General features: G+C 38.4%; 1 protein-coding gene across 1 annotated transcript; it reads left to right on the forward strand.

Annotated features, from left to right (window-relative positions):
• The first annotated feature begins 148 nt into the window (after positions 1–148).
• Positions 149–20562, forward strand: LOC139712338 (uncharacterized). The gene is made up of 14 exons (XM_071624172.1): positions 149–164; positions 3264–3382; positions 4416–4562; positions 7175–7369; positions 7711–8596; positions 9507–9665; positions 11176–11317; positions 12089–12255; positions 14768–14944; positions 16320–16459; positions 16799–16930; positions 17904–17987; positions 19453–19752; positions 20131–20562. Exons 1-14 carry the CDS (start codon positions 149–151, stop codon positions 20551–20553), a joined length of 3087 nt encoding a protein of 1028 aa, XP_071480273.1. The 3' UTR covers positions 20554–20562.
• Positions 20563–26772: the final 6210 nt, after the last annotated feature.

Below are 26772 nucleotides of genomic sequence, written 5' to 3' on the forward strand. Positions count from 1 at the left end.
TCGAATTCATATATTATTTTTCATTTATTTTAGGATGCTATATATCGGAGAATTTATCGATCCGACATAAACCACTATGTCTTTTTCTTCGATGTATGTAAAACTCAAAAGCGAAGATTGGGAATTGTGGGAAATTCATTATTCGAAGATGGCGTCCTCAGGAGGTATGTTTTATTAAGATTTCTCCTGACTGAAATCATTGATTAACTTTATTTAACACTTGACGTAATTAACGATTTTATGTTAGTATATTGAAGGGGCTTATCCACAACTTCTAGGCTGAATTTTAAAACCAAAATTTTGAGTATCGCTGCGGATGGATGGGGGATTGTTTAGGCTCGTTCCATCGATAATGGACCGTTAATTTGCGCCATCCTCGTTCACATGCGTGTTGCGCGCTAACTGTTAGTGAGTTTCTTGAGAACTTGAACGGCGGTGATCGCTCGTACTCCTCAGCCCAGCTGCGGCGGCTCCGGTACCCCGCACTACCTTGGCTAGACCTAGAAGGGGCTAGGGTGGGGGACATCCGGGACGGGAATGAACGGGTATAGTCCAACCTTGCCTAGCCCTAGTACTAACGTTAGTAGGGTACTGTGTAAGTCTCGTTCTCGTTAGGAAGAGTATGCGGAGCAGAGGCAGAGTCTGACAGAGCCAGGTGCCATGCCAGTGCAGTGGCTTAGAACTAGCTAACATTTAGACTATATAACATAAATGTCCGTCGACAATATTTTGAGTCGAGGTCGATGAACAAATCCGCAGATAAATGGCAGTTGTGCACTAAAATCTTCCCTTGGGTCTTGCAGGGGTATTTGATTGGAAAATGTTGTCGAAAATACAATGTGTTACGGGCAATACGGGTCATGTATGTCATGTACAGTAATGAATATGTGGATTGAGTAAAAGCAGCAGGCCCACATCAGTTAAGTTTGAGGAGAATGGGACAATCCCTAGCTTCAAAAGTTAAGAATTTTAAGTTAAAGAATTTCAGTGCCACCATCGATCGCTCGATGAGAAAACTGCAACAACAATCTGGATGCCACTACTGCAGGACATTGACAGTAATATCCGTCTGTCCGGAAGAGTCATTTTTTTGGTGTTATCGCTCTCCTCCGTAGACACTTGACTCAACTTGTCCGCGGAACATTTCCCTGACAACCAGATAAATTTACAGACCGATCTTTCTGTCAATGCAGGACAATGATATGTCGCCGATATGTCTAAGTGAAAGAAATTAGAAAATTCCACAAAATGACACTTGAAAAGTACACACTCCATCAGAATCACCTTGTAATACACATGTAGAACCTAGGCCTATTGTAATAATATCATTCCCCCTATTTTCTGAAAGTGAACTGTTCTTACATTATGCAAGAAAATTGAAAATATTCATATGAATTCTATTTTTATTTTTCTCAGTTCTCCATATGCCTTAGTGATAGTCTATACTAGCCTAACCAGACGCCGTGCAAAGCACAACTTGTGTACAGCGAAAGGGCTGTGTATGGTTATGTTCTCCAATTGAAGTTTAATACAAACTGTTACACTTACAATTTTCTCTTGCCGTCATGGTGAATAAACTGTAGTTGATAACGAAGTGATGGTGTGTACAGTGCACTCGTGTTACAACGAACACGGTTATAACGAAATTTCGTTACAACGAAATAAAACTTCTGGTCCCAAAATTATCGCCACTAGAGTCTACAAGTACAAGTATGGTACAAGATTCGCTTATAACGAACACGGTTATAGCGAAATTTTCGTTATAACGAAGTCTTTTCTGAGCGCCACTAACAAAGAAAAACAAAAGAAATGTGCTCCGTAATAACGAAATGCGGATCGCTTTCGAAAATACATAGCGGAGCAAGCATTTATAGCGTCTCTGCATGAGCGAACGCCTCACATCACTTTGTGTTCACTCCGTGTGTCGCGCAGAGTTTCCGAGAGGAACTTGTGTTATTGTAATAAGATAATCTGAAATTACGAAAGGTTTGTTTTATTGTTCCGAAGGTTCTTTATTACAAAACGCAGATTCTGATCCACTTAAATGTCCGTTAGTCTGGAAATGAAATAGGGTAAACTTGTTATATTATAAACATTTTTGTGTTATTTCAAAGGTTCGTTATTAATAAGGTTCTTAATCCGACAATGAAATATGGTTCTTATTACGACGGTTCGTTAGTCCAAAAATATTAGGAATTCCAAATGTTCGTTAATCGGAACATTAAAAAAAAATGTTTCGTTAATCCAAAAGAGAAAAAGGTGAGTCCACTAACAAAACTTAGGAATTACAGACCTTATAATCGTCTTAACATAACTGAACCTTCGGAATAACCTCATTTCATTTTCTGATCACCGAACCTTCAGAAAACGAACAATATATTTCTTTCTAAATTATGAACTTTCGGAATAGCGAATCTTTGGAAGAGCGAAGCTTCAGATGAACAAACCTTCGGAATCCCGGGAATGGCGAAACTTCGGAATAAGGAGCCTTCGGAGTAACAAACTTTAATAAGAAATGAACCTTTTGAATAGCAAACTGCAACCAAATCCTAAACCATCATTTTTTTATACATGTGTGACAATACAAACAACTTTATGCTCTCTTTTAAATGTAATATTTAAACAAAACTAAAAAGGTACCATCCCATTTCACATAGCTTTCCAGTGTATGATGAGTATTCAACAAACAGAATATATTCGTCGGCCTCATGCCAAAAGGGCCATTACACCATAGACTTTGTACAGTGTTGATGCCCTTTTGGCATGAGGCTGACGATATTATAGGGGCCTATGCGTGGTCTCCTTGTTTTTCGTTACATGTATGTACCGGTATTGTATTTGTTCGGTTATAACGACATTTCGTTATAACGAAAGAAAACTGCTGGTCCCGAGCATTTCGTTATAACGGGAGTGCACTAGTACGGTACCAATTCATAGCATTAATCATAAAATACGCTGGTACATGTATTAATTTCTAATTTCTTCATACACACAGTACGTTTAAAAGAGTCTAGGATCCTTTGAGTTACAGTAGTAGATCGAGCTGCGGGGACCAGCATGAGAGTCATTTCCTGTTCACCAATGCAGTGCTAATACTAGGGTACCTATTGGGTATTGTACATGAGTACACAGGAAACACTAGCTTCAAAAGTACAATTGTATATAGTATTGGCGTAGCATAATAGGCTTTGTTGCAGGTTTTTCCCTTGATTTCCTGAACCACACATGATATCATTTTTTTTTTTTTTGGTATCACACTTTAGAAGCCAGTGTGAAAGTCTATGCCAGGCAGGAGTTGAGTCAAGGCCATCGCTATGGACCTTTCAAGGGCAAACTCTCTGATATTGGTGAAGAAGAAGAGGTGGAAATGGGTCAGTGGAAGGTAAAGCACAACGACTGAAACATTCTTTGATTATTCAAATCATACTGCAAGAGCAGTCATCCTCAATTTTTCACTTTATGTTCAAATATAAAGGGATGGTATACCCGTTGGTTTTAGTTGAGATAGGGATTCAGGTTCTGACTTTTTGTGAGATACCGTAATTAGAAACCACTTGTTTCAAATATAAAAGAACATGCAATTCAACAAGTACTGGTAATTGAAAGTTTTTTTTATTTGACAAAAAGGTTTTAAAATGGCTGAGATATCCAAAAACAAAGAGGTTGTAGTTAAAGATGGGTCCCACGTTTTATTAGGACCACATGGTTTTGCTTTGTTTTTTTAGATCCCAGCCATTTTGAATCCAATTTTCATCAAATGAACTTATTAATTCTTGTTAGAATTCATGCTCTTTTATATCCTAAAGTGTTTCTAAGTATCTGTCAATGAAATCTGAATCTCCATCTTAACCAAAGCTATAACATCTCTTTAATTTTTATGTGTTTTTTAATTCTTGGTTCATTCCTGGTTCATTTGAGTGTAATTTAAGAGTGTCTTGTGTAGACTCACCATACCCAGGTCAGGGTAATTTTTACTCCTCTTGACTGGGTTTTGAAACAGAAGAACCTACAGTTGTACATTGTACGGTATTTGAAAAAAAAAATGATACAAAAATAGAAAAGAAAATAGATCATGTACGTACGTAGGACAAACTGTCATTGCGTGAGTTTTTTCTTGCCATTTTTGGACACTTTAGATTAATTAGTTACCGGTAGCGGTAGTCCTTCAAGGTGTACCGGTATTAGGAAGTCTACCCTTCATCAGAGAGATTCAATATGCATTACTGAAGTCCACCTTGTCCTTGTGTGTAATAAAGGAGAAGCGCTCGGTCTTATCAATCAAGAAGAGTAATCGGATTTTCCAAATCTTCACTTAATGTTTGGTCATAGTGTTCACACTTACAATGATTAATGTTCTGTTATGGGTTTTTCTTTGTGTGTGTGTCTGTCTGTCTGTCTGTCTGTCTGCCATGTAGATATACTCTCAAGAAGATGACAAGTGGCACCAACTGGAGAGTAATGACTTCTCCATACCAGGATGGCTTCGATTTGTCAAGATCACAACTAACGTAGAGGAGCAGACGCTAACCCTTGTTCAACAGGGCAAAGTCTTCTATTTTGAGGTGCAGTATTGAAGATGAAATTAATGATTTAACCCTATTGGGGGGGGGGGGGGTGGGGCTTTTTGCCCCCCACCAGATCTCGGTCGTGGATCGCGCGGTCCTCGCAAAAATTTGCACCAAGGTAGAGGCCAATGTAATCTACAAGATTGTATACCGGTAGTTAGATTTTCACAGTTTAGTTTATGTATTTTATATTGATTACTGTAAAAGTGGTTTCTTTCGCGCTTTTATTTTCTCGCTTTGAGGTTGAACCGCGAATTTAACATCACGCGAAAATGTTTTGAACTCGCCGCTTGTTACAACGCTATTGCGCACTTGCACACACAAAGATTCCGCGCATTCAACATACGCACAGCGATACAGCGTAATGTAGGTACAAGCATGTTATAAAGTACTCGAGAGATGGAATTTCAGGTAAGCCTGCATTTATTTTTATTTTTATTTCTTTTTAATAAATAAAAGAATACCGTAATTGGATTATAGTTTGGGTTTTCATGTGCAAAATATAACAGTTTTTGCTGACTGTGAATTCACAGATTTTGCCGACAGCGAATTTAAACACACGCGAAAAAGTTGGCACCGACGGAAACAAAGTATCTGTATGCGAAAGAAACCACTTTTACAGTAATTCTGATTTACAACTGTATGCAAAAATAATTTTGTTGCCTATAAATAAAAAAAATAAAGTTCCAAGACTTCTAATTTTTGGTGAACATATTCTTTTTAATATTCTCAACAATAATAATGAAGCAAAAATTCGGCTTCATAATCATTTCTTATGTATTTATTGTTTATTGAATTTCTTATGTATTTCCTTGTTTTTTACTCTAAAATTGTTTTTGTTTTTTTGTCAAAATATGTCACAGAAAATTTTTAAAGCATAATCAGGCTAAAATAAATCATTATCAGCTATTGAAAGTAAAAATGTTTATTTTTATATGAATAAATTGCAAAAAGATAATTTACATTGGATTTGTACACAAAATCACGTTTTTGAGCAATTTTTTAGTCGACAAATATTTTTTCAAATGAGCGTGGTTTCAAAATGGTATGCCCGGGAGCGACAAATTTGGTCTCAAAAGTTGCGCGATACTTAAGAAAAATGTCATAAAATGATGTGGCGAGAGCATCATGTGTTGCGGAATAATCACGCAAAATGTCGAGGGGGGGGCCAAAATGCCAGAATGGAAGATAAGCCACCAGCCGGCTGTCACTACTACAATGTATAGATTTGTAATGCACTTGTAAACTATCTATCAAATTCAACCACCCATACAAACCTTCCTTTTTAGCTCACCTGAGCCAAAGGCTCAAGTGAGCTATTGCGATCGCCCTTCGTCCGGCGTCTGTCGTCCGTGGTTGATCGTCCGTCATGCGTTGTCCGGCGTGCGTCGTGCGTAAACTCTTTACATTTTCATCTTCTTCTCAAAAACCCCAAGACCGATTTTCACCAAACTTGGCAGGTAGCATCCCTAGGGGGTTAGGAACTCAATTTGTTAAAATGGGCACCATGCCCCACCCAGGGGGCCCCCAGGGGGCCCAAACCCCCCAAAATGAAGGAATCTTTAAAAATCTTCTTCTTTAGAACCAGAAGTGATAAAGCTAAGTTGATACTATGAGTTAGTACATTGATGACTGTAGTTTGAAGTTTGTTCATGGCGGAATCAGGGGTGCCCCCCTTGGGACTCAGGGGAGGGGGGGTGGGGAGGGGTCCTAATGGGGCCTAAATTGTACATTTTCATCTTCTTCTTGAGAACCCTATGACCGATTTTCACCAAACTTGGCAGGTAGTATCCTTACGGGCATACATGTAGGATATCAATCTGTACAAATGGGCACCGTATCCCACCTGGAGGGCCCCAAGGGGCCCAAACCTCCCAAAATGAAGGAATCTATAAAAATCCTCCCTAGAATCAGGAGTGATAGAGCTAAGTTAATACTATTTATGACTAGTATCAAGTTTGTTCATAGCAGATCCAGGGGTGCCCCTCTTGGAGGCAGGGGGGAGTGATGGTGAGATGCAAATGGGGGCCTACACTTTTTGTAAATTGTACATTGTCATCTTCTTCCTGAAAACCTCATGATGGATTTTTATCAAGCTTGGCAGGTAGTATCCCTAGGGGGTTAGGATCTCATTTTATCAACTTGAGTACCATGCCCCACCCAGAGGGCCCCAGGGGGCCCCCAATCCCCTCAAAATTAAGGAATCTTTAGAAATTTGGGCCCTTATTGTACATTTTCATCTTCTATAAGAATGCCTGGTCAAATTTTAGTAGAGCTGTAAATAATTTAGATTAGTGACTGTGTGAAAGGTGAACTTGCGATACTCAGGTGAGCGCTAGACCTGTGGGTCTCTTGTTTTTAATAGACACAAAATTAAAGTGTAGTGCCACTGAAGTATTTGAACTATATTCATAGAATCTTTGAAATGTGACAAATCTGAACCACTGGAAATGTGAAAGAAAGAGAAAGAAAAAAAAAACGTCAAGTTCTCAGCACAGTATACAACTTCCAAGACTATTTTTTTTTTCATCTTGTTAAGTTTTTTGCTTTTTTGCACAGAGGATGTGGGATTTCCAAAGATAAAATAAAAGTGTCCCCTTTTATTTTAGGTCACTGAAGATGTCAAGAAAGGACAAGAGCATGGACTACTTGGGATCAAACAGGAAGAAGCCCCACCCCCTCCGCCTCCTGATCCAAACAAAAGAAGGCGAGGTCGGCCAAGGAAGATCAAACTCACCCCTGAACAGCAGGCTGAGCTGGAAGCTGAGAAGAAAAAGAAACTTGAAGAAGACAAAGCAAAACAGGTGGATATTCACCTTCATGATTGAGATATTGTAGATAGGTACAGCCCACCTCCCTGATAGGAATGGATACTTCACAGATTAGAAACTTTTAAAAATACATATAACAGTTTGTGAGAACATCAGATATTGGCTTTTATACTGGGTTTACTGTAAATCTTGATCTTATTTTGATTTGCATGATTTGACCTGTATGATGGCATTTACATTGTGCTTCACATTCATATATGCAGTAGCAGCATAGAGTCTGATCTCTTGATTACTAAAAAACAAACAAAAAACATATACAATTAGGGTATTTAGTGACCTATCTATCCTTTAAATCTATGTTTCTTTCTTGACAGGAAAAAATGGCAAATGAACTTGCCGAGAGTGGCCTTAGCGCTGGTAGGAGCAGAAAGTGTGTTGTCTGTGGGCAAAAATTTGTGTCATCAGTTCTATTCATGAAGCACAGAAGACAATGTGGTGTTGTAAAGGAAGTAGCTGGAGAGAAACTTGATGATGATGAAGACGAGGAGGAGGAGGAGGAGGAGGAGGAAGAGGAAAAAGAAGGTGGAATTACCACAGAGGAGTCTATGGATGCTGAGGGCTTTCAGCAGTCAACAGAGGTGCAGGGACTTGATGAGAGCATGCTAGATGTAGGGAGGGTAGAGGGCACTAAAACAAGCTCCAGCATTCTTGATGATGGAAAAGAAGGAGATGAGATGGTGCCCGAGCCTCTTCCTGCCCCAGCCCTTCCTCCTCCATACCCATGGCCTTCTGGAGTGAAAAGACCCAGAGGGCGTCCTCGCAAGGATGGAAGGCCGCCTATCCCAAGGAAGAAACGTGGTCGCAGGCGCAAGAAGCGACGCTATGATGATGACGAGGACTTCCCATCGCGGTTGGCACGGCAGGCAGTACCCCCGGCACCAGAATGCACCCCGACTCCGCCACATCCAGAAAAGTTTCCCTTCCACTGTGAGATCTGCTCAAATAACTTCCCAACACAGACGTGGTTTGACTTGCACAGAGAACAGCATGAAAACCCAAAGCTGCAGTACTTGATCTGTAACCTGTGTGATGAGGCCTTCCGTTTCCTCATGACCTACACAACCCACCTCAATGATGCTCATCCCGGTATGACCAAACGTGAGCAGACTATGTCAGAAAAGTTCCGATGTGATGTCTGTAAGCGAGCCTTCAGGTCACCTATCCACCTTGAGAGGCATGTTAGAAAGGCCAACAATACAGGTGAGATCACCATCACACCTTCTTTTTCTTTTTGCCTTGCTGTATTCTTTGTATATTGAAACACTGCACACCTTTGTAGAACACTGACAGCATCACACCTTGATGCAAGGTTGAAAAGTGTACTCAATCAGAAATGCTAATATTCATATTACTGTTTTAACACTGTGTGCTAATCCTATTTATTCATGTACATGCAAGTATTACACTTTACTTCTCAGTTTATGCTACTTGACACTACAACATGTAAATTTTTTCCCCCTCTTCATGTGACTTTTATTAAATTAACAAATTTGAGTATCTACAAAGTTTAGCATAGTGATGCCTCGATTTCAGATGTTGACAAACTGTAATGAGTGAGCTAGATGTCTAATGTTCAAATAGATGACTAAACACTTTGTGTTACAGCTTCATAGTGAGAAATATGAGAGACCCTTGAAGCATGACCATGCAGCTCAGGAATGACCCAACAATTCCTCTGAATATTCACAAAGCAGAAAACTTAGAATTGCCCCGTTTTGCTTCTAGTACACACACCAGACAACTTCTCTATACTGCTATTTAATTTTAACACATCGCTGATGCCCGAACAATTGTGCCCTTTTCTAAGAACATGGTGAAATAAGAAACTTGTGGTTTCACATGAAAGGCTACTGATGTGTTTAAATTACATGACCAGCATGTAAAATGCTTTTTGAACGCACTTCATTGTTTTCGCAAAAAATCCCCATCACTGGGTGTCACTATCCGTCGCTAGCAGGCGCTACGTGTAGTTTACCAGGTATGATTAACTTTTCTCCCCACTTACTCAAAGAAATATTTTGTTTTCCAAAAAGTATTCTTTACCTACTGGTGGCTTGTCTCGGGTCAGATTGATTGCTTAAAATGCTAAAATTCTGATTAATTTTCTCAGAGCCACCTCCCAAGGGCCCAGTACAAGTGAAGTGTAAGTTTTGTGAGAAGACTTTCACCATGGAACAAGGTCTGGAGAATCACACCATTAGGAGTCACCCACAGCACAAACGATACCAGTGCACAGCAGACGACTGTATGGAGACATTTGATGCCAAAGGTATATTATCATACTTTGTAGGTCAAAGGGTCAAAGCTGAAAGCCAATGTGCACGACATTGTTTATGGAGGGAATATCTGTAATATAATGATTATTAGATCAGAGTGGATTCATTTTTGATTGATGAATAAGACTTACCGACATGATGTTAGTAAAGATTTTTGGAAAGATCAATTCAGTTTATGTTATTTTTGTTTACAAACAGAAATTGTGACAATTCAATTCAAATCTGTGTTCGAAAAAAAAAGACTCCTTTATTGAAGTGAGCATGCGGTCAAGTTTTTTTTTTTCAACATTTTTTCCATCTGATATCACATGATACAAAATAACCTCTGCTCATGCGCAAAATGTAAATCTAAACTGTGTTTTACAGTTTGATTTTTTCTTCCATATGTCATGGCTCGACACTAACTTTTTTGTTTGGTGGCCCGATGGGGCCACCAAAATCCTAAATTTCAAATTTTTGGTGGCCCGAGAGAAAAATTTGGTGTCCCGAAAAAAAAAAAACATTAAAAGTCCTTTTTTTCATGAGTGAAATATTCAAGATTTATGATAGTAAGAATCAGAAGTTGGACATATCTACTCATAAATAAAGTTCAACAAACTTGCAACACTCACTCTCAGGCATTCATTCAGTCCTTTTCATCCATCCTTTGAACAAATTTAACTGCTAATTTCCGGCGCAAAAAGTTACGAATTTATTGACATAATTTTCAAAATATTTTGGTGGCCCGAGGCGGGCCACCAAATTTGCCCTTTTTTGAAATTTGGTGGCCCGACTTTCATTTTTGGTGGCCCCGGGCCACCGGGCCACCGGGCCACCGTTAGTGTCGAGCCCTCCATATGTAACCTGATCCCATGCAAGAATTATTAAATCTGAGCACAGTCGTGGCTGCTGCAAATTAAACCAGGGTTGATTACAGCAGATATCCGCCCACATGGTGATGGTGAATCTCATGTCGTCTTTAGATACAGTTCTCTATGTTCATTTTCATACTCCAGACAGTCAAGGGTGAATGAAGATGTATGTTTTCTTCCTTGTAATGTAAACAAAGAGTTAGCCATTCATGTGGAAATCAAAAGTCTTGACCAAAGCTTTATGGGGCTACAAAAGAAAATGAAACTCAATGTTGATATCATCTTTGTTTTATTTTTGTATGATTTATTTCTCTGTAAATCATTGTTTCTTACTAGAAAAATTGATTAAATGAAATACAGCCTGAAATGACTGTATCTTATGAGTATAATTGTTCAGACCAGGGAATGTGATTTCCTCATGCTTATCAAAGGAAATATAGTGTATTTGTTTGTGATTTTGTACAAATCAGCTCACACTAGAGTTTATGAAATGAATATTATAATACATTGTGTATGACAGGAGGATTTGCTCCACGTGTCATGCATTGTTTGTTTCAATAAGTCTTGCTGGACATTTACCACTTGGAAGGCATCAGGTGTTATATAATGTGATATGAGAGTAATGGTCAGTCTCCTGTGCTTTGATCCACAGAGGAGAGAGCAAGGCACCTTGAGGAGTTCCATGGTCTTGACCCATGCCACATCTACAAATGTCCAGTGACTGGCTGTAGCAAGGCCTACACATCAGTGGCATCCCTCAACTATCACTATGCTTTGAGACACACTCTGGAGAAGTGAGTATATTTGATTTTATTGAATAAGAGCAGTTTTATGAAGTCTCAAATCTGCTATTCAGATAATGTAGGTCAGTGACGATGCTTGACGAGTGTACAATGTACATATTTTCCTCGCACTGCAGAGTCTGTTATCTAAGTCTCTTTCCTTTGCATGTCCAATAATAATGTAATGTGGTCTAAAAGACTTAAGTTATTAAGAATTGCATTGTACTTCCTCTATGCAGAGTGAGAGGTCTCTCCTTATTTAGTGGTCAGGATCAATAAACTTTATGGAAATGGTAACTGTAGGCCACATACTTTATGATAGATATACAACTTGCAGGTCCAAATTCACAAAGGTAGTTAAAAACAAATCCATGGTTTAAATTAAGTCTGTGGACTAACACAAGGGGAAAGTAGGCATAGGGTTGTACCTTTGTCTTGTGCATATTAGTGCATGTTCATTGTAGGATGTGTGTTGGTGTACATGAGCTGTCACTGACAGTCATGCTAGCAAAATTTGCATAATCCACGGGCTAAAGTCTGTTTGTGAATTCGGACCATAGTGAATGCATGAGAACATATTAGGTAGAATACATTCTGTTTGACTGCATATTACGGTTGAATTATTCTCAACTAAAAGTGTGTTGCATGCACCTTAGCCAGGCGATAAGAGGTTTTCAGAACAAAATGCTGCTATCATTACATCCATCAGCTTTTTGTCCTTAATTTGATAGCTGTTATGTAAGTGTGGTCACCAAGTTTTCTTTGTATTAACATCTTCTACAGACCATTTGCTTGTGAAGTGTGTGGCAAAACTTGGGTCAAAATTGGCAGACTGCGTGAACACATGAAGACTCACAGCACAGAGAAAAATGAGCTTTGTGATGAGTGTGGGCGAGCCTTTAAAACCAGACCTGAGCTAAAGGATCACAAACTGGAAGCACACTCTGATAGTAAGTTGATCTGTCTTTGCCTCTAATGGCTGATTGTGTTTAAAGGGATAGTACAGTATTGGTGGAGGTGAGAATCAGGCTTCTAACTTTTTGCAAGATACCAAGAAAACACTTATGATATAGTACAGAGCATACCATTTTAAGAGGAATTCAAAGTTTATTTGATGAAAATCGGGTTTGGAATGACTGAAACATCAAAAAACAAAGTAAAACAAAGCGATTGTAATAAAGTGTGAGTCCCACACTTTATTAGAATTGCTCTTCTTGGATATCTCAGCCATTTCAAAACCAATTTTCATCAAATAAACGTTGAATTCCTCATAGAGTTACATGTTCTTTCATGTTTCATAAGAGGTTTCTCATTATCTCACCAAAAAATGTTAGAAACCTGAAATTTGGTCTCAACCAAAACTATGCGATCCCTTTAAAGGACAAGTCCACCTTCATATACATAAGGATTGAGAGAATGCAGCAATATTAGTAGAACACATCAGTGAAAGTTTGAGGAAAATTGGACAATCCGTTCAAAAGTTACGAATATTTTAAGTATCTGCGCAATCACTGCTGGAAGAGAATACTTCGACAGTGTATGATGTCACATGCGTACAATTATATAAGGAAAACAAAAAGAGAATTTCACAAAACTTTACTTTTTGAATAAAGTGCACAGTTCTTCGACTTGCTACTGACGTATGTTATGGGTAATATTATTCCCCCTGCCTTCTGAAAGAGAGAAGTCAAGTGTTCTTTTGTTATGGGAGAAAAATGGAAATATGTTGAATTTTCTTTATTCTTTCTTTATATCGTTTACTCATGTGACATCACAAGCTATAGTAGTCTTTTCATCCAGCTGTGACTGAGCAGAAACTTCAAAAATTCATAACTTTTTAACAGATTGTCCGATTTTCCTCAAACTCTCACTTATGTGTTCTACTAATATTGCTGCATTCACTCAAACCACATGTCTATGAAGGTGGACTTGTCCTTTAAAGATGCTAACAATCTTTCATGACTTAATAGCATATAAATAGGTAGAAATCCAAACCAGTTTATTTTATTTATATTGTCTGTGGTAAGATGAGCTAGTTGCAGTTCTTTGGCCCAGATGCATAAACGCTAGCAATTGTTTGTGCTAGCCTTTTACTCGAATCCGTATGCATAAAAACAAGCAATTGCTTGCGAGCAGAAGCTTTTGCTAGCAAACACAAGCAATTGCTTGCTGCCCGCAAGCAATTGCTTAGAGACCAAGCATTTACTTTAAAATGTATGCATAAAACAAACCTTTTGCTAGTTCTTGCTAGCAATTGCTTACGATTTTCTAAGCTCTGTAAAATGAGCTTGAGCTTTTGCTTAACTGGGACGTTCCCTTTTAAGTATCATTTTCATATTCTTGAAAGAAAGACCACACTTGTGCAGGAGTGGTGTAAATCTACAAGAAATTACTCCTAAGTAGTGTAAGAAACTTTTTAATTTCAACAACGGGAATGTCCAGTGGTTAGCACGCAAAATGTGATGAGAAACAGGTAGGATGTCTGACTTCGGTGGAGAGCAAGGAGACCTCTCTCCACGTGCGATCTGGCAGATCCGGGCTACTGTAAGCAGTGATGGGAATGTGTGTAAAGATGTGTGTGTGTCTGTGTGTGCATTTATGAGTGTCATTTCATAGCTCCTCTGCTATGTCAGGAAATGTTTCCACACACACATGCCCTTTCAAATACATGCTGCCACACTCGCCTTTGTTCTTGTGTTCGCACAGGCGTGACGTCCCTTTTGTTGAAAACGTAAGCAATTGCTTGTGCGGGACAAGCAAAAGGTTATGCGTATGGTTTTAAGCAATTGTTTGAGCTAGACCTTTTGCTAGACGAGCTTGAGCTTTTGCTTGAAGCAATTGCTTACAAGCAATTGCTTGTTTTATGCATTCGGCCCTTTATTTGCAGTGTGTTATCACAGTTATTTAAGTTGCATGTTGACTTAAACCTCGGAATGTTGTAGTATGATGAAGTGGTACAGTTCATGTTTGTGCCCCCTCCCCCCCCCCCCCCCAAAAAAAAAAAAAAATAGAGAAGATGGTATAGATATTTTAACCCGTTCCATACTGAATTCTGAAATGCCCATAGACTTTATACACATGTCACCAGGTTCCCGTACAGAAGGGATTTAAGTAATGATTACTAAACCGATAGTCTGTGTATTGAGTTCCTGTGACTCAGTTTTTTTCTAAGAGATTCCCATAACAAGTATCAAAATGCTTAGAATAGCTAGCCAATTTATTTTCTTGTCTTTGTGCATAGTCCTTCACATGTAAATTTCATGAAATTATTGCAAAGGAAGTCATATTCATGAAATGATTAGCATAGTTAAGTTTACATTTCAAAGCAAGGTATATGTTTTTTATGTTTTTAATGTCCCCAGTAGAAATAACTCGTGCATCATGATAGGATATAGAGTCTGGAAAAAATAAAACCCTGTAATAATTCTTATCACTGTAACCTTCCAACTGTCTTCCTTCCAGCGGGTAAAGAGAAACTGCAGTGTCGATTCTGTACAGCAACCTTCAGCAGACGCAGCTCAAGATCTTACCATGAACGCAAACATCGCAACGATGCGCCATATGTGTGTCCCAAACCAGGATGCAATAAACGTTTTGTTGCTGTCATTGACTACAAAAGGCATTTAATCTACCACACAGGTAAGACTTTTAATAGCCCTTTTACAAAAATACATTCCCCAACTATCCACATAAGAATATTGCAGGCAATTCAATAAAAATGGTGTTCACAAACCCTGAAAGTAATCCACCTTTTGTGTATCTTTAGCCTGAAGACAAATAATCTTGACGGCAACTGCACGCACCACCGTGATAATGTCCCATTGATATTCTTTTCCTGAGGGGCCCACATTCTACAAGCTCTGTCTTTTTAGTGGGTCTCTCCATTTTTCGCACTTTAATGTACTACATTTCCACCACTTCTGTTTCTTTTTTACTACATTATGTATAATTACTATAAGGTCCTCAATTATTGTACAGTCTTTTCATTACACAATGTTCAGTTTACCTTATTCTCTGTTATCAAAGGAAGTGAAACATATATGTTTCATCGAAAAATGAAATAAACTTCAAACTGAAAAAAAAATTGAAAATGTATACGGGTAAGAGATGACCTTTAGACGGCACCGTGAGAATAATCCGCATTATTTTGGGATTGCTTTTACAAACTCCAAGTCTGGCCACACTTAGGATATTAAGTGGATAACAGCAGCATTGAAATAGTTCTGTTTGCCTGGTCCCACTCCAATTTTATGACCAAGTAATGTCTTGAAGTATTGTCAGCATAATAGAGTTTATTTACAGGGTAGGAGAAATTAATGCCCAATGCTTTGTCAATTTTGTCATGACATCATCTTTCAAACTTGGAAGTGACACTTGGAGGTGATTTATTCTATTGCCAACAACTTAACAACCTATCAGTCTCTTGGGACAATGGATTTTATGTATGAATGATTTGCCACTGCCATGAGAATACATGTATTGGCCAGGTTTATGCTGTAATGCTCATCTTACCCCAAGCTGTAAACAAAAACACAATCAATGTACAAGAAACATTAATTTACAACAATATAACATCCTTCAGTGTATAGTGGTCTATTGAATGGCATTACAAAGTTGTACATAGTACAGATCTGTTTCCTATAGTTTGTGATACAACATCATTTTTTGGTGCTGTAAAAAGATATTGACCTATACTGTTAAATATCTGGTAACAGAAGTGGAATTATCATAAAGTGGAAAAGATGTTTTCTGGCAAATATCCACCATAATGAGAAAAAAAAAATGTTTACAAAAACTCTGCACAAAGAATAGTACTTACTGTATTCCACACAGGACTGCAGGGATTTTCTTTATACACGTTTTCCATGCACTTTTCAGAAATGGTAGTCAAGTTTGCTGCATTTCCTGTCTATCCTCACAACTTAACCACTTGAACTCTAACTGAAAGCATATGTGAGTAAACATATACAAATGCTAAAAAATCATCCCCTCCCTTTTCCGACTCTTGTTACAGGAGCCAAGTTGTATAGATGTCGATACTGTAGTAACTGCTTCACACGCAGTGATTATTTGAAGGGACATGAGAAGCGCCACATTTTGAGAGGAGAGCAAATCGACACAGCGCCCCCAATTGAGGAAACGGTCACAATCAAGGTAATACATTAAGTATGCAGTGAAGTTCAAATAGAGGTACAGTTTATGAGATGTTGATAATCTCCCCCCCCCCCCCCCCCATGAAAATTGAATATTTTTCTTCATATGGCCTTTTGTTATCTGTATGGTCACGTCTTGACAGGGAAATCCTGATTTTACCAAAAATACCAAAAATCTGTTCATCAGACAGAGATTGTCCATGTTACATCTACATTGTATGATTGTACTTATATAACTGGTAATGATTATTCTGTCAGCCAGTCTCCTTGTCTCCCATAAGCCAAACTCTCTATTAAAAGTGTATATCCTGTGAATTAGATATTGTGGTTGTTATTCCAGGTTCCTTGGCCAATGGAAAAACCTGTTAAAATTCAAGGGCAGAATGTTGTGGTCTCCATTGAGCCAGATCCAACGCTAGCAGAGGGCGACATGACAGCCGAAGCACTCATTGCTCTCGACAACCTGCAAAATGTGAGTCTTCTTTGCTCTCTTGTACACATCTAGGGTCTCTGTAAACTCTTGTCTATGTCACGTGTGTGTGCTCAATACATCATGTATAAGCTAGTGAGTCGATGCACGCACAATGTTTTGAGGGTTGTGCAGTATCACTAAAGATGGCATTTCTTTCAGTACATGCTAGCACTTAGAGAAAGTAGTGATATTGACATTTATGAGTCCATGTATCACTGCATTACACTTTTGATTTGTGACAAGTGCATTGGCTTGGCTTGTTTTTGTTTTTGTATGCTTGTGTGGATATAGAGAAAGGCTGTTTGTAGATGAATGCTTATTTGTTTTGTTTGCTTCATGCACAGAATATCTTCTCAGCTAACTGCAAGTGACCCAAAATATAAGGAAATACAATGAACTTCTCTTACCACTGTAGTAGCTTGGTATCGCGGTGCAGGAAAATTTTGGTATTTCTTCATCTTTGTGGATGCTCTGGGACAACAGTCTTTACATGCATAAATAAGCTGAACATTAGAAGAAAAGATGCCACAAAATGTCTTTGTGTATTATGTTGGTTATTCTGTATTCACATACATTTATCAGGTAAGTGTGAGAAAAAAAAAATGTGGAGATTGAAGTAGTTTTCTTGCTAGTCATTGGCTGGCTTAAATAGCCTGTTGTGACCACTGATGGCATACTTTAGTTATGTGCTCTCTCAGTGAATCAGGTCAATAAAGAAATGATAATGGATACCAGCCATGGAAGATGTATTTAGGTCAACTGTGGGCTAAAGTACATGTAATATAATTCAGATCCTGACCTAGACTTACAAGGCATGCCACAAGTGAATGTGGCAGTCAGGGGTCAATGGTCAGGGGTCAGAGGTCAGAGTGATATTTATAAGCAGTGGATATCTTTCATCTAGAGACTTTTAAGAAGACTAATGTAGGCCTACATTCATCATTGATATTGGTCTTTTTTTTTCTTTCACCAGGTTCCAGTTGAGATGGCAGTTGATGAATCGCATGTTATTCATACCACAGTGGCTGGAGACATTGTACAGCAAGCTGCTCAGCAGGTGAGTGGCCAATGGGATCTCTCCTTTCTCTCACTGACAGACATATTTCTGCAAAGAGAAATTATAGAAATCACTGAAGGTCCATTTCCGTCTGTATGTTTTGCAAGATGCTGAATCAGTATCACAAAAATCAGAACGATATGTGCTTTAGAACAGGGAGTGATGTTAAAGTCTGTGAATTTTGTCATTTTTTAAATTCTTCAGAGAGAGAGAAAAAAAAAGTAAAGTCTTGTCACAACTAAAAACTGCACAAATAATGCACCCAGGTGAATGTGCGATCAGTGTAGATGCAGCCCGCTTGAGGATATTTACAATGGTGTTATGTAACATGCATGAGGCAAAGCCGAGTGCGTGTTGCACAATATTGTTATTATCCGAGAGTGAGCTGCATCTCCACTAGTGTCACAAACTTAACCTGTGCAATGTTGGTTTTATAAAATGGTTTTATGAACTTGTTTTAATTTTCAACTTACTTTCATGGGTAAATACTAGTCAGCTACATGTAGAACTTGCTAAAAAGTCAACATGTCTGACAAAATGTTCCAAACACACTAAACACAAACGTAGAAATTGTTTAGAGTAAATAAAGTGATTCAGCGTATGCTTGTAACTGATTGAGTACGCTCTGTTAAAGTATGCAATTGTGACATCTATGAGCATGATTATGGCAAGCTAGTATAGTCATGCATTTGAGCAATGAGGGGATGTGAGTACTGGTCATAAGTATGCCGTCAATGGTAAAAACTTGTGCCCGCTGGGCATGTTAGGCAAAAAGAAAGACTGGTCATGTGATTGCTCTCAGTCGGTTGTTTTTTTTAATCAGGATCTACAATCATCATTTTATAACTGATGTAAAGACTTTGTATCCTCAACAGGGTCACATGTGTGTAAAATGTAAACTATCTTGTTCTTTAGATTCACGTAGGCAAGGCACAGGCCTCAAACTTGACCATACATTCTGTTAGCCTTCATTGTCTGGGTGATACCAGCAAATTCTGATTTGATTAAGAAATTGATCAACATTGAGGTGGCTAAATAGATTAACATAGCAGTCAAACGTTGCTGAGTGAACTGTAGAATGATATTCAATTGAATGAAAAAATATTCTCCAGCACGCATTTTTTTGAAAGTGGTGCTGTCCCTGTCAAGAGTTGGGAATATATATCAACATGCTATTACACCTGTAAAGTGGTTCCTTATCCTAATAGTCCCATGCACAAATTTTCACTCTCAGAAAGCAGTCAACACTAGTACTCAGTAACAATCCTTTAACCTAGTGAAGACAAGTCCCAAGAATACGCGGGCAGATGTCTATGGGAAATGCTTGTTAAAGTAAAATCAGTCCATCCTCAAAGGATTAAATGTCAATTTAACCCCTCTTTTTTGTTCCCTTATTCTCATGTCTTCTGCTTCTTCTCCCTCTCTCTCTCACTCTCATTCTCCTATCCCATCTGTCTCTGAGTAGGCCATGTCCAATGAGATCCAAGGCACCCAGCTACTTCAATTCCCAGATGGGACGACCTTTGCCACCAACTCAGCCTCAGCAGCCATGCAGGAGGCAGTGGCCCAGGTCCAGGCTGCCTCAGACGGTGGGACGGTGTCAGAGCCGCTACCTGAAGCCACCCAGATCCTCCTACAGGCAGCCAGTGAGCAGGCTGAGGCACTGATCCAGGAGAGTATGGGAGGGACACAGATCACCATGGAGGGAGCCACCAGTGAACAGGCAGCCTTGGTGCTACAGCAGCTGGCTGCAGAGAATGCTCAGGTATGGACACTGTGGACTCATATTAAGTCTGTTTGATTGGCTATTAGGCACATTCTTTACTTTGTCCTCATTCGGGTTGCATATAATACAAGAACATTTGATCTTCTTGGCATTTTCCCTAATTCCACCAGTATGCTGCAGAGGAAAATCAGTAATTTGAATTTTATTGCTCCATCAAGTGGTAAACATTTCCTGCTTTTAAGAATAATTAATGTGATATCAAAAATATTGCTGCATTGCTATGTTTGTTAGGTAGGGTGCCTTGTTATTTGTTTCCCAGTCATGTTTTGAGGACAACATGGGTGTGAATTTTCAGACCCGATACCCATAGATACAATGCAGTGTCTGAATCTAAAAGTGTCTCTTTGTGCTGTGCAGGTGATACTACATCCATCTGGTGAGGATGGCATGTCCACCATGCAAGCAACATTGCAGGATGAAAATGGAGAGACCAGCATCGTAGTGGTAAACCTCGCTACCCAGCCCGACGGATCAGTCACTGCCATCACGTCAGGGGAGGCGCAGCAGATTGCCCTGCAGCGAGCTGAAGGCGGCACTCTAGACAGCGATGGTAACATGATCATCACCACTGCTGAGGATCTCACTGAGGCTCAGGGAGACCAGATCGCCATAGCAACCTCCGCTGGTGAGGAGGGGACTGGCACAACTCAAACTGTCTCCATGGTGATGGCAGACAGTTCCATTCAGGAGGGTGATGGGGAGCACATGATGCTGGTGGTGGAAGATGTAGAGGAGACAGCATCAGAAAACATTCCTGTGGAAGATGAGCTGGTGAAATAGTCTATTGTAATCTGGGTGAAAATTTGACATAGGCAAAATTATAAATTACTGTAACAGTCTGGAAAACATACCCATGTAAATTTGCTGATTGATAATGGAACAGTAATCCTAAAACCTTGTACATGCAAGGGGTAAATAGAGTATTCTCTCAGTATATATCAATCAATTTTTGTTTTTGTGAAGTGGTATTTCTGAAACAATTTTTTTTTTTACTGCTGTCCACAGGTTTATTTATGATACAGGAAGTAAATACCATGAGGCTTGTAAACCCCTCTTACCTCACTGGATGCTCACTGGAACCTGATTTGATGACTCATTGGCTAAATGAATCACATTATGACTTACGTGACATGCAAACTTGCACACCACCTCCAACTGTGTCGAAAATGACATGCTGTATCGCACAAATAGACTGGTATACTCCTCGCACACGGGAAGAAAAGTTTTGCAGTAGATTATACAACAGTCAACCTCACTTACCTCAAAGCAGTTAGGACTGAACAAAAACAGTTTGATTTGAGCAAAGCTTGTGGTCCGCTTGCTTCAAATTTGCCTCGACTTATCCGACATCAGACATTGTTTATTGATGTTCAAAATGATGTGTGTAGTGCCAACTGTTTCCATGCTTGTCATATTTGCAAAACTGATTACCATTAGAATGTTAATAAAAAGAATGGAAATAGGCCATCTTTCTTTCAGTGCTCTTTGTTTTTTAAAAGACTTGAATTCCTTCATAAACAAACAGAAAATCAGAAGAAAACCAATAGAAGAGTTGCAGGATATTCTAGTCAAACTAGACGCTGTGTGAAGCACAGCCTGTGGTGACTTCTGTACAGTGGCAGGGCTGTGTAGAGTTAAGGATATTCGTACTGAATTGTGTCTGCATGTGCTTGTGGGGGTTTGTAAGTATGATGCATTGTGAAGGTCTACACTAGATTTTGCTCACATGTTCATGTCATGTGGAGAAGAAAGAGAACACGCCCTCTTCCAATGCTTAGTAGTACATTGTGCTGCCATTAACACGTCATGGTCACAGAGTGCTGTGTGAATAGTGTTTATGTGCATGTAGGTAAAGGGGTACAGTATTTTTACAAGGAGTCATTACAGAATTGTTCTGTGATAACTCTATGTCTTCTTTCTTACATGCAGTGTATAAGTGTGTTACATTGGATGCAAGACCATGATGACCCTGAAGTTTTTGTGATCAAACATTTAAAAAAAAGGAAAGAAGTTTTGCAACAATATCTTTGATACATGTACGTGCTTATCCTTGGTAATTGTTCATCTGGGACTACAGTGCACTCCCGTTATAACGAACACGGTTATAACAAAATCCCGGTTACAACGAAATAAACATTTTGGCCGCAACATTACTGACTCTTTGTTTTTTATTATGCCTCCGCAACGAAGTGGCCGGAGGCATTATGTTTTCGGGTCGTACGTCCGTCCGTCCCGTTTTGTTTTTGTCGATATCTCAAGAACCGTGTGGTGGTTTTACATCAAACTTGGTATGAGGGTATATCCTTGGGGGATAATACTTTGTGTGGATTTTAGGGTCACAGGGTCAAAGGTCAAAGGTCACAGGTTATTTTGTGAAAAAAAAAATTGAAATTTCATGTTTTTCTCCATATCTCGCAAATGGTTCAAGGTATCTTCATGGAACTTAGTATATATGCTTGTACCGATGGGCAGTGATTATCTAGGGAAGTTGGGGGTCATGGGTCAAAGGTCAGGGGTCAAAGGTCAAGGTCAACTCCTCAAAATATCACTACATTCCTTAGAATGCAATATGCCTGAAGGTTTTTTTTTTTTAAACTTGATGTATGGCATGTATTACCCAATATATATTTTTGGGGAAGTTTCTTGCCAAAAGGTCAAAGGTCAAAAGGTAAAAGGTCAAGTGAAAGTGCTTAATTGCACTTTTTCCTCCATATCTTGAAAGTAACTCAAGGTATCATCATGAAACTTACATATTTATGCATGTTCAACCTAACAGTAATTCTCTTTGGAACTGTGAGGTCAAAGGTCAAAGGCCAGGTTTAGATAATGCTATTTTCCCATTTGATACTGAAATTATACTTTTTCTCAATACCTTGAAAATTACTCAATGCATAAATACTTATACTTATATTCCCCAAATACCTGCACTCTGACATTTTAATCATTCATCCAGTTGAACCTAGTTCTAGGAAAGTGAACATTCAGCACATTTGTGTCAAACCTGACATTTTTAATATTTTGCCAATTGTGTGAAACTGTCATCACACATTGTCAAGACATTGTACTATAGACCTGTTAGGAGAACCATGCATTATGGCGGAGGCATATCAGTAGCCGTAGCGATATATCTAGTTGTTTATTTGTTCAGTTACAACAAAATTTTGATGTAACGAAAGAAAACTGCCGGTCCCGAGGACTTCGTTATAACGGGAGTCCACTGTAATAGCTAATTAAAGTAAGAATTTTTTCTTGAATAACGTGTGGGGGAAAAGACAGTAAGTTGAATAAAGATGGGACTGGGGATTTCCCATCAAGATAAACAAACTTCAAGTATAAATTACTTCAACTTTCACATTTTTCAGAAAAGGAAATACAAAAGGAAAAACTGGGACGTACATATTGCCTGCAAGATAGGTGATATTCTGATAATCTGACATCAAGGTATGCGAGGTTGATTGTATATTCATGTTGATTTTCTTGATAATGTATGAAGGATGCCCTCCTAGATCGTCATAAAGCTGATGAAATACAGTGTAAGGTATTTGATTGTATTCGAAGACATTTGATGAAAAAATAAATAAAAAAAATCACGATATATGTAAATATGTGATTGGTCTATATTGTTTGTACCATGATGCATATATATATAAACACACTTTTATGCCTCTATTCCACAGACCACCAGAGGTATTGCTTGTGCTACATTCCGTTATATATTCATATGTTTTCATGTTTTTACATGAAAGAAATATAGGAAACTATTAGCACTGAATGTGAATGATATTTCATTACTGAGTTCATGTAATGACTCTTATTAACATTTTGTGTTTGTTTGTATTATATTATATTGTAGAGGGTTGATGATAATTTTTTTTTCTCTACACAATCGAGTTGTCTCACCAAAACCTGCAGCTGAAGTTCAAAATACTCTCTTTTCATTTTGAAATTGTTTTTGGTTCTGAAGTACGAAATCGCTGAGTTCTGAGAAATCGTCTGCAAACAATTTTTGATGATGACCTCCTCTTTGCTCTTTTCTGCCTACTGTTGTGATTCATGCTGAATTTAAGTCATATGAGAGCAGTGCTGGCTTTGTGGCTCATGTGTTTCCTAAAACATATACAGGGGAGTTTTGTAATAGCGAGGTCAAATACCAGGAGAATCTGCTATTGATATGGTAAATCATCAGGTCACAACTAACCATTGACCCTGAACGAAATAGAGGGGAAAATCTTGTGCTGTGTCAAAACCAGCACAGTACTGGAGAATAATCACTCTTTTTATTTGTCAGCATTATCACTGTATGTTTCCAGTTTGTGACTGACCCCAGTGACCAGCCTGCATTCTTGTGTGTTACGTATTATATGGACTCCAGTTGGCCTAGTGAATAAGAATATAGTGAAAGGATGGCCATACTTGAGACCTGATTATCAAAATCTAAAACATTTGGAAATATATATCAAGAATAAATTTTGTTGTTGTTGAAAGAATATCCATAGCACTTTCCCATCACATTTTCTGCTTTCCTGTTCTTTAGTATTGCTCTGTATGTAATACTTGAAGTCATCTCTTTGGCAGCTAACTCTGGAAGCTACTCCTGTCATAGCAGAACTTTTCATACAGTGTTCATTTGTAGGTGTCTTCATTTGTGTGTGAATATAATGAGGGTTCAAATATAAATAGGTAAATGTAAGTAAGCCAGACCCTAATATTTTCATCGTTACAGGATCCCTCTGTAATTCTTTCAGCATAATCCCATGTAATTTACTGACTATATGTGAAAAAGGTTTTCCGAGTGAAGCATGATTCTTGAATTTGAACTTTGTGCCATTTTTTTCTCTTTTTCTTCATGGAAAGTGTTTCAGATGGTAGTTTTTCCAGAAAATGATTGAAATTGTTGTCAGATTTTTGCTGAAGAACTCATGAATTATTTTGCATAGAAAAATCTGAACATGCTTAAGTATCAATGTTGAAGGCCAAAGTGTCCAATCACTCCTTACAAGCTATTCCTAAGTTAATCTCAGTGTGAAACAGTGGACAATTTCTTTCTCAAATTAAAAAAAAAAAGGATGTTTAATTTTCGTTGTTTACACTCTGTGCCAGAAAAATGTTCTCATTTATTTTTCTTTTCTGTTGCTACATCCTGTGGGTTTTGTTGTACAGGTGTATTAATAAAGTTTTGGATTGACTGATGCATTTGACCTTCAGTGTACACATTGATTTAGAGTACGTTGTATGTTGTTCGTTGATACAGGCTAGTGAGATACAGAGGAGTGGTAGAACTTTCCTAAGTCCATGATGCGATGGTGATGTCGCTGCTCGAATGAACATACAAATTGCAGTGAAAATAATAATAGTCATGATATACATGTACCCAAAACACTGCAGTGAATTTCCCATGTTTCTTATTCTTCTTCTTCATGTTATTATTATTATTATTATTATTATTATTATCATTATTATTATTGTTATTATTATTATTATTATTATTATTACTATTATTATCATTATTCTTTATTTTTTCCATTTTTTATTCTTATTTTTTTTTAGGCCGGGAGGGGATCTTTGGGAAAAGCCAACTCTTGTACAAGGTGTATAATTATACTAACGAATTTACGTGAACACCAAGAAAAAGGTTACCGTATCAAAACAAATTTTTAATGTAGTTTATTGGTTTTTACAAATCTCACATGCATTTCTTTGTTTCTAATTTGTTATGTACTTCTTTGATTTTGTTTTTGTTTTGTTTTTTATCATTTCTGTTTATCTAGAATAATCGATGATAACCAAAAGGGATGTTATCTGAGAAAGAAGAGTGAAAAACATTCAGTTCTTGCAAAACCTATACATATAGGCCTACACACAAAAGTCATTGGAACTATCCCACTTTCGGTGACATTGGTCATGAAAATGTGCTATATCTCCACAAACGTACCCCTGATTGTTGCAAGTAGGGTCTCAAAATGTGCGTAAGATGTAAAAGAAAAAGTCATATTTTAGCAAAAGAAAACAAGTATTTTAAAATGATGGTGAAAATGTTGAGGGTGGCTTTTCTAGCCCACCCCTCCCCACCCCCCCCCCCCCCCCCCCGCTACATAGTGGTTAATCTTGCATTATTACATGAGAGTTCCCATCCACACAATGTAATCACTGTGCTTGTTGCAGTGCCATTATAGCGAAAGGGGCGGGGCGGGGGGCAGAATCCGCCCCCCCCCCCCACCCCGACGTTTCGCGCTATACTGAGTAATTCTATAAAGCGGGAAGACCTCGTCGCGAGGCTTTTTGACTTTCTTTGTTCAAGTCTCGCGCAACTTTTGAGACCAAATTTGCAACGTCCGCGCATATTTTTACGAAGCCACGCCCATTTTTGTAACGGCATGTCGCCCCAAAACGGGCACAATTTTGTGATTTTGTGTACATTTCCTATGGAAAACAGTGCTCTGTCATGAAAGTCATAAAAACCTGATTATTTTTACAATTGATCACTTTCATTGATTAATTTTATGCTAATTATGGTAGAAAAGTGGTGAGTGACAATTTCCAATAAAAAACAAAGAAAAAACAAAATTTGAAACACAAAGAAATACATAAGAAATTTTGACAACTGTAAAATACATAAGAATTGAAATGACTTTTGGAAGTTTTTGTGATGTACAATTGTAAATATGCCAAAACAGATTTACAGACCAAAAAGTAGGCTCTCAATGCCATTGATTAGGCTAAAATATGATCTTGAGCTTAATTCGCATAATTAATTGATTAAAATTAAAAATTGATTGTTTCAAAAAAAATATTATGACACAATCTTGTAGATTATGATGTGGGTGTCACGCGTGACAAATTTCGTCATGATTGCACCTCTGATGGCCGAGATCTCGGGGGGGGGGGGGGGAGGGGGTGGGGGCAGAATCCGCCCCCCTCCGGTCTTAGCATAGCCAAAAAAGCCCGGCCTGATTGTTAATTGACTTTTGATTTTAAGAAAAAAGAGTAAAGTGACATAAA

The sequence above is a fragment of the Diadema antillarum genome, unplaced genomic scaffold (genome assembly GCF_040938485.1).
Source record: "Diadema antillarum isolate AM-2024a unplaced genomic scaffold, OU_Dant_1.0 seq00001794_RagTag, whole genome shotgun sequence".
Classification (NCBI taxonomy): domain Eukaryota; kingdom Metazoa; phylum Echinodermata; class Echinoidea; order Diadematoida; family Diadematidae; genus Diadema; species Diadema antillarum.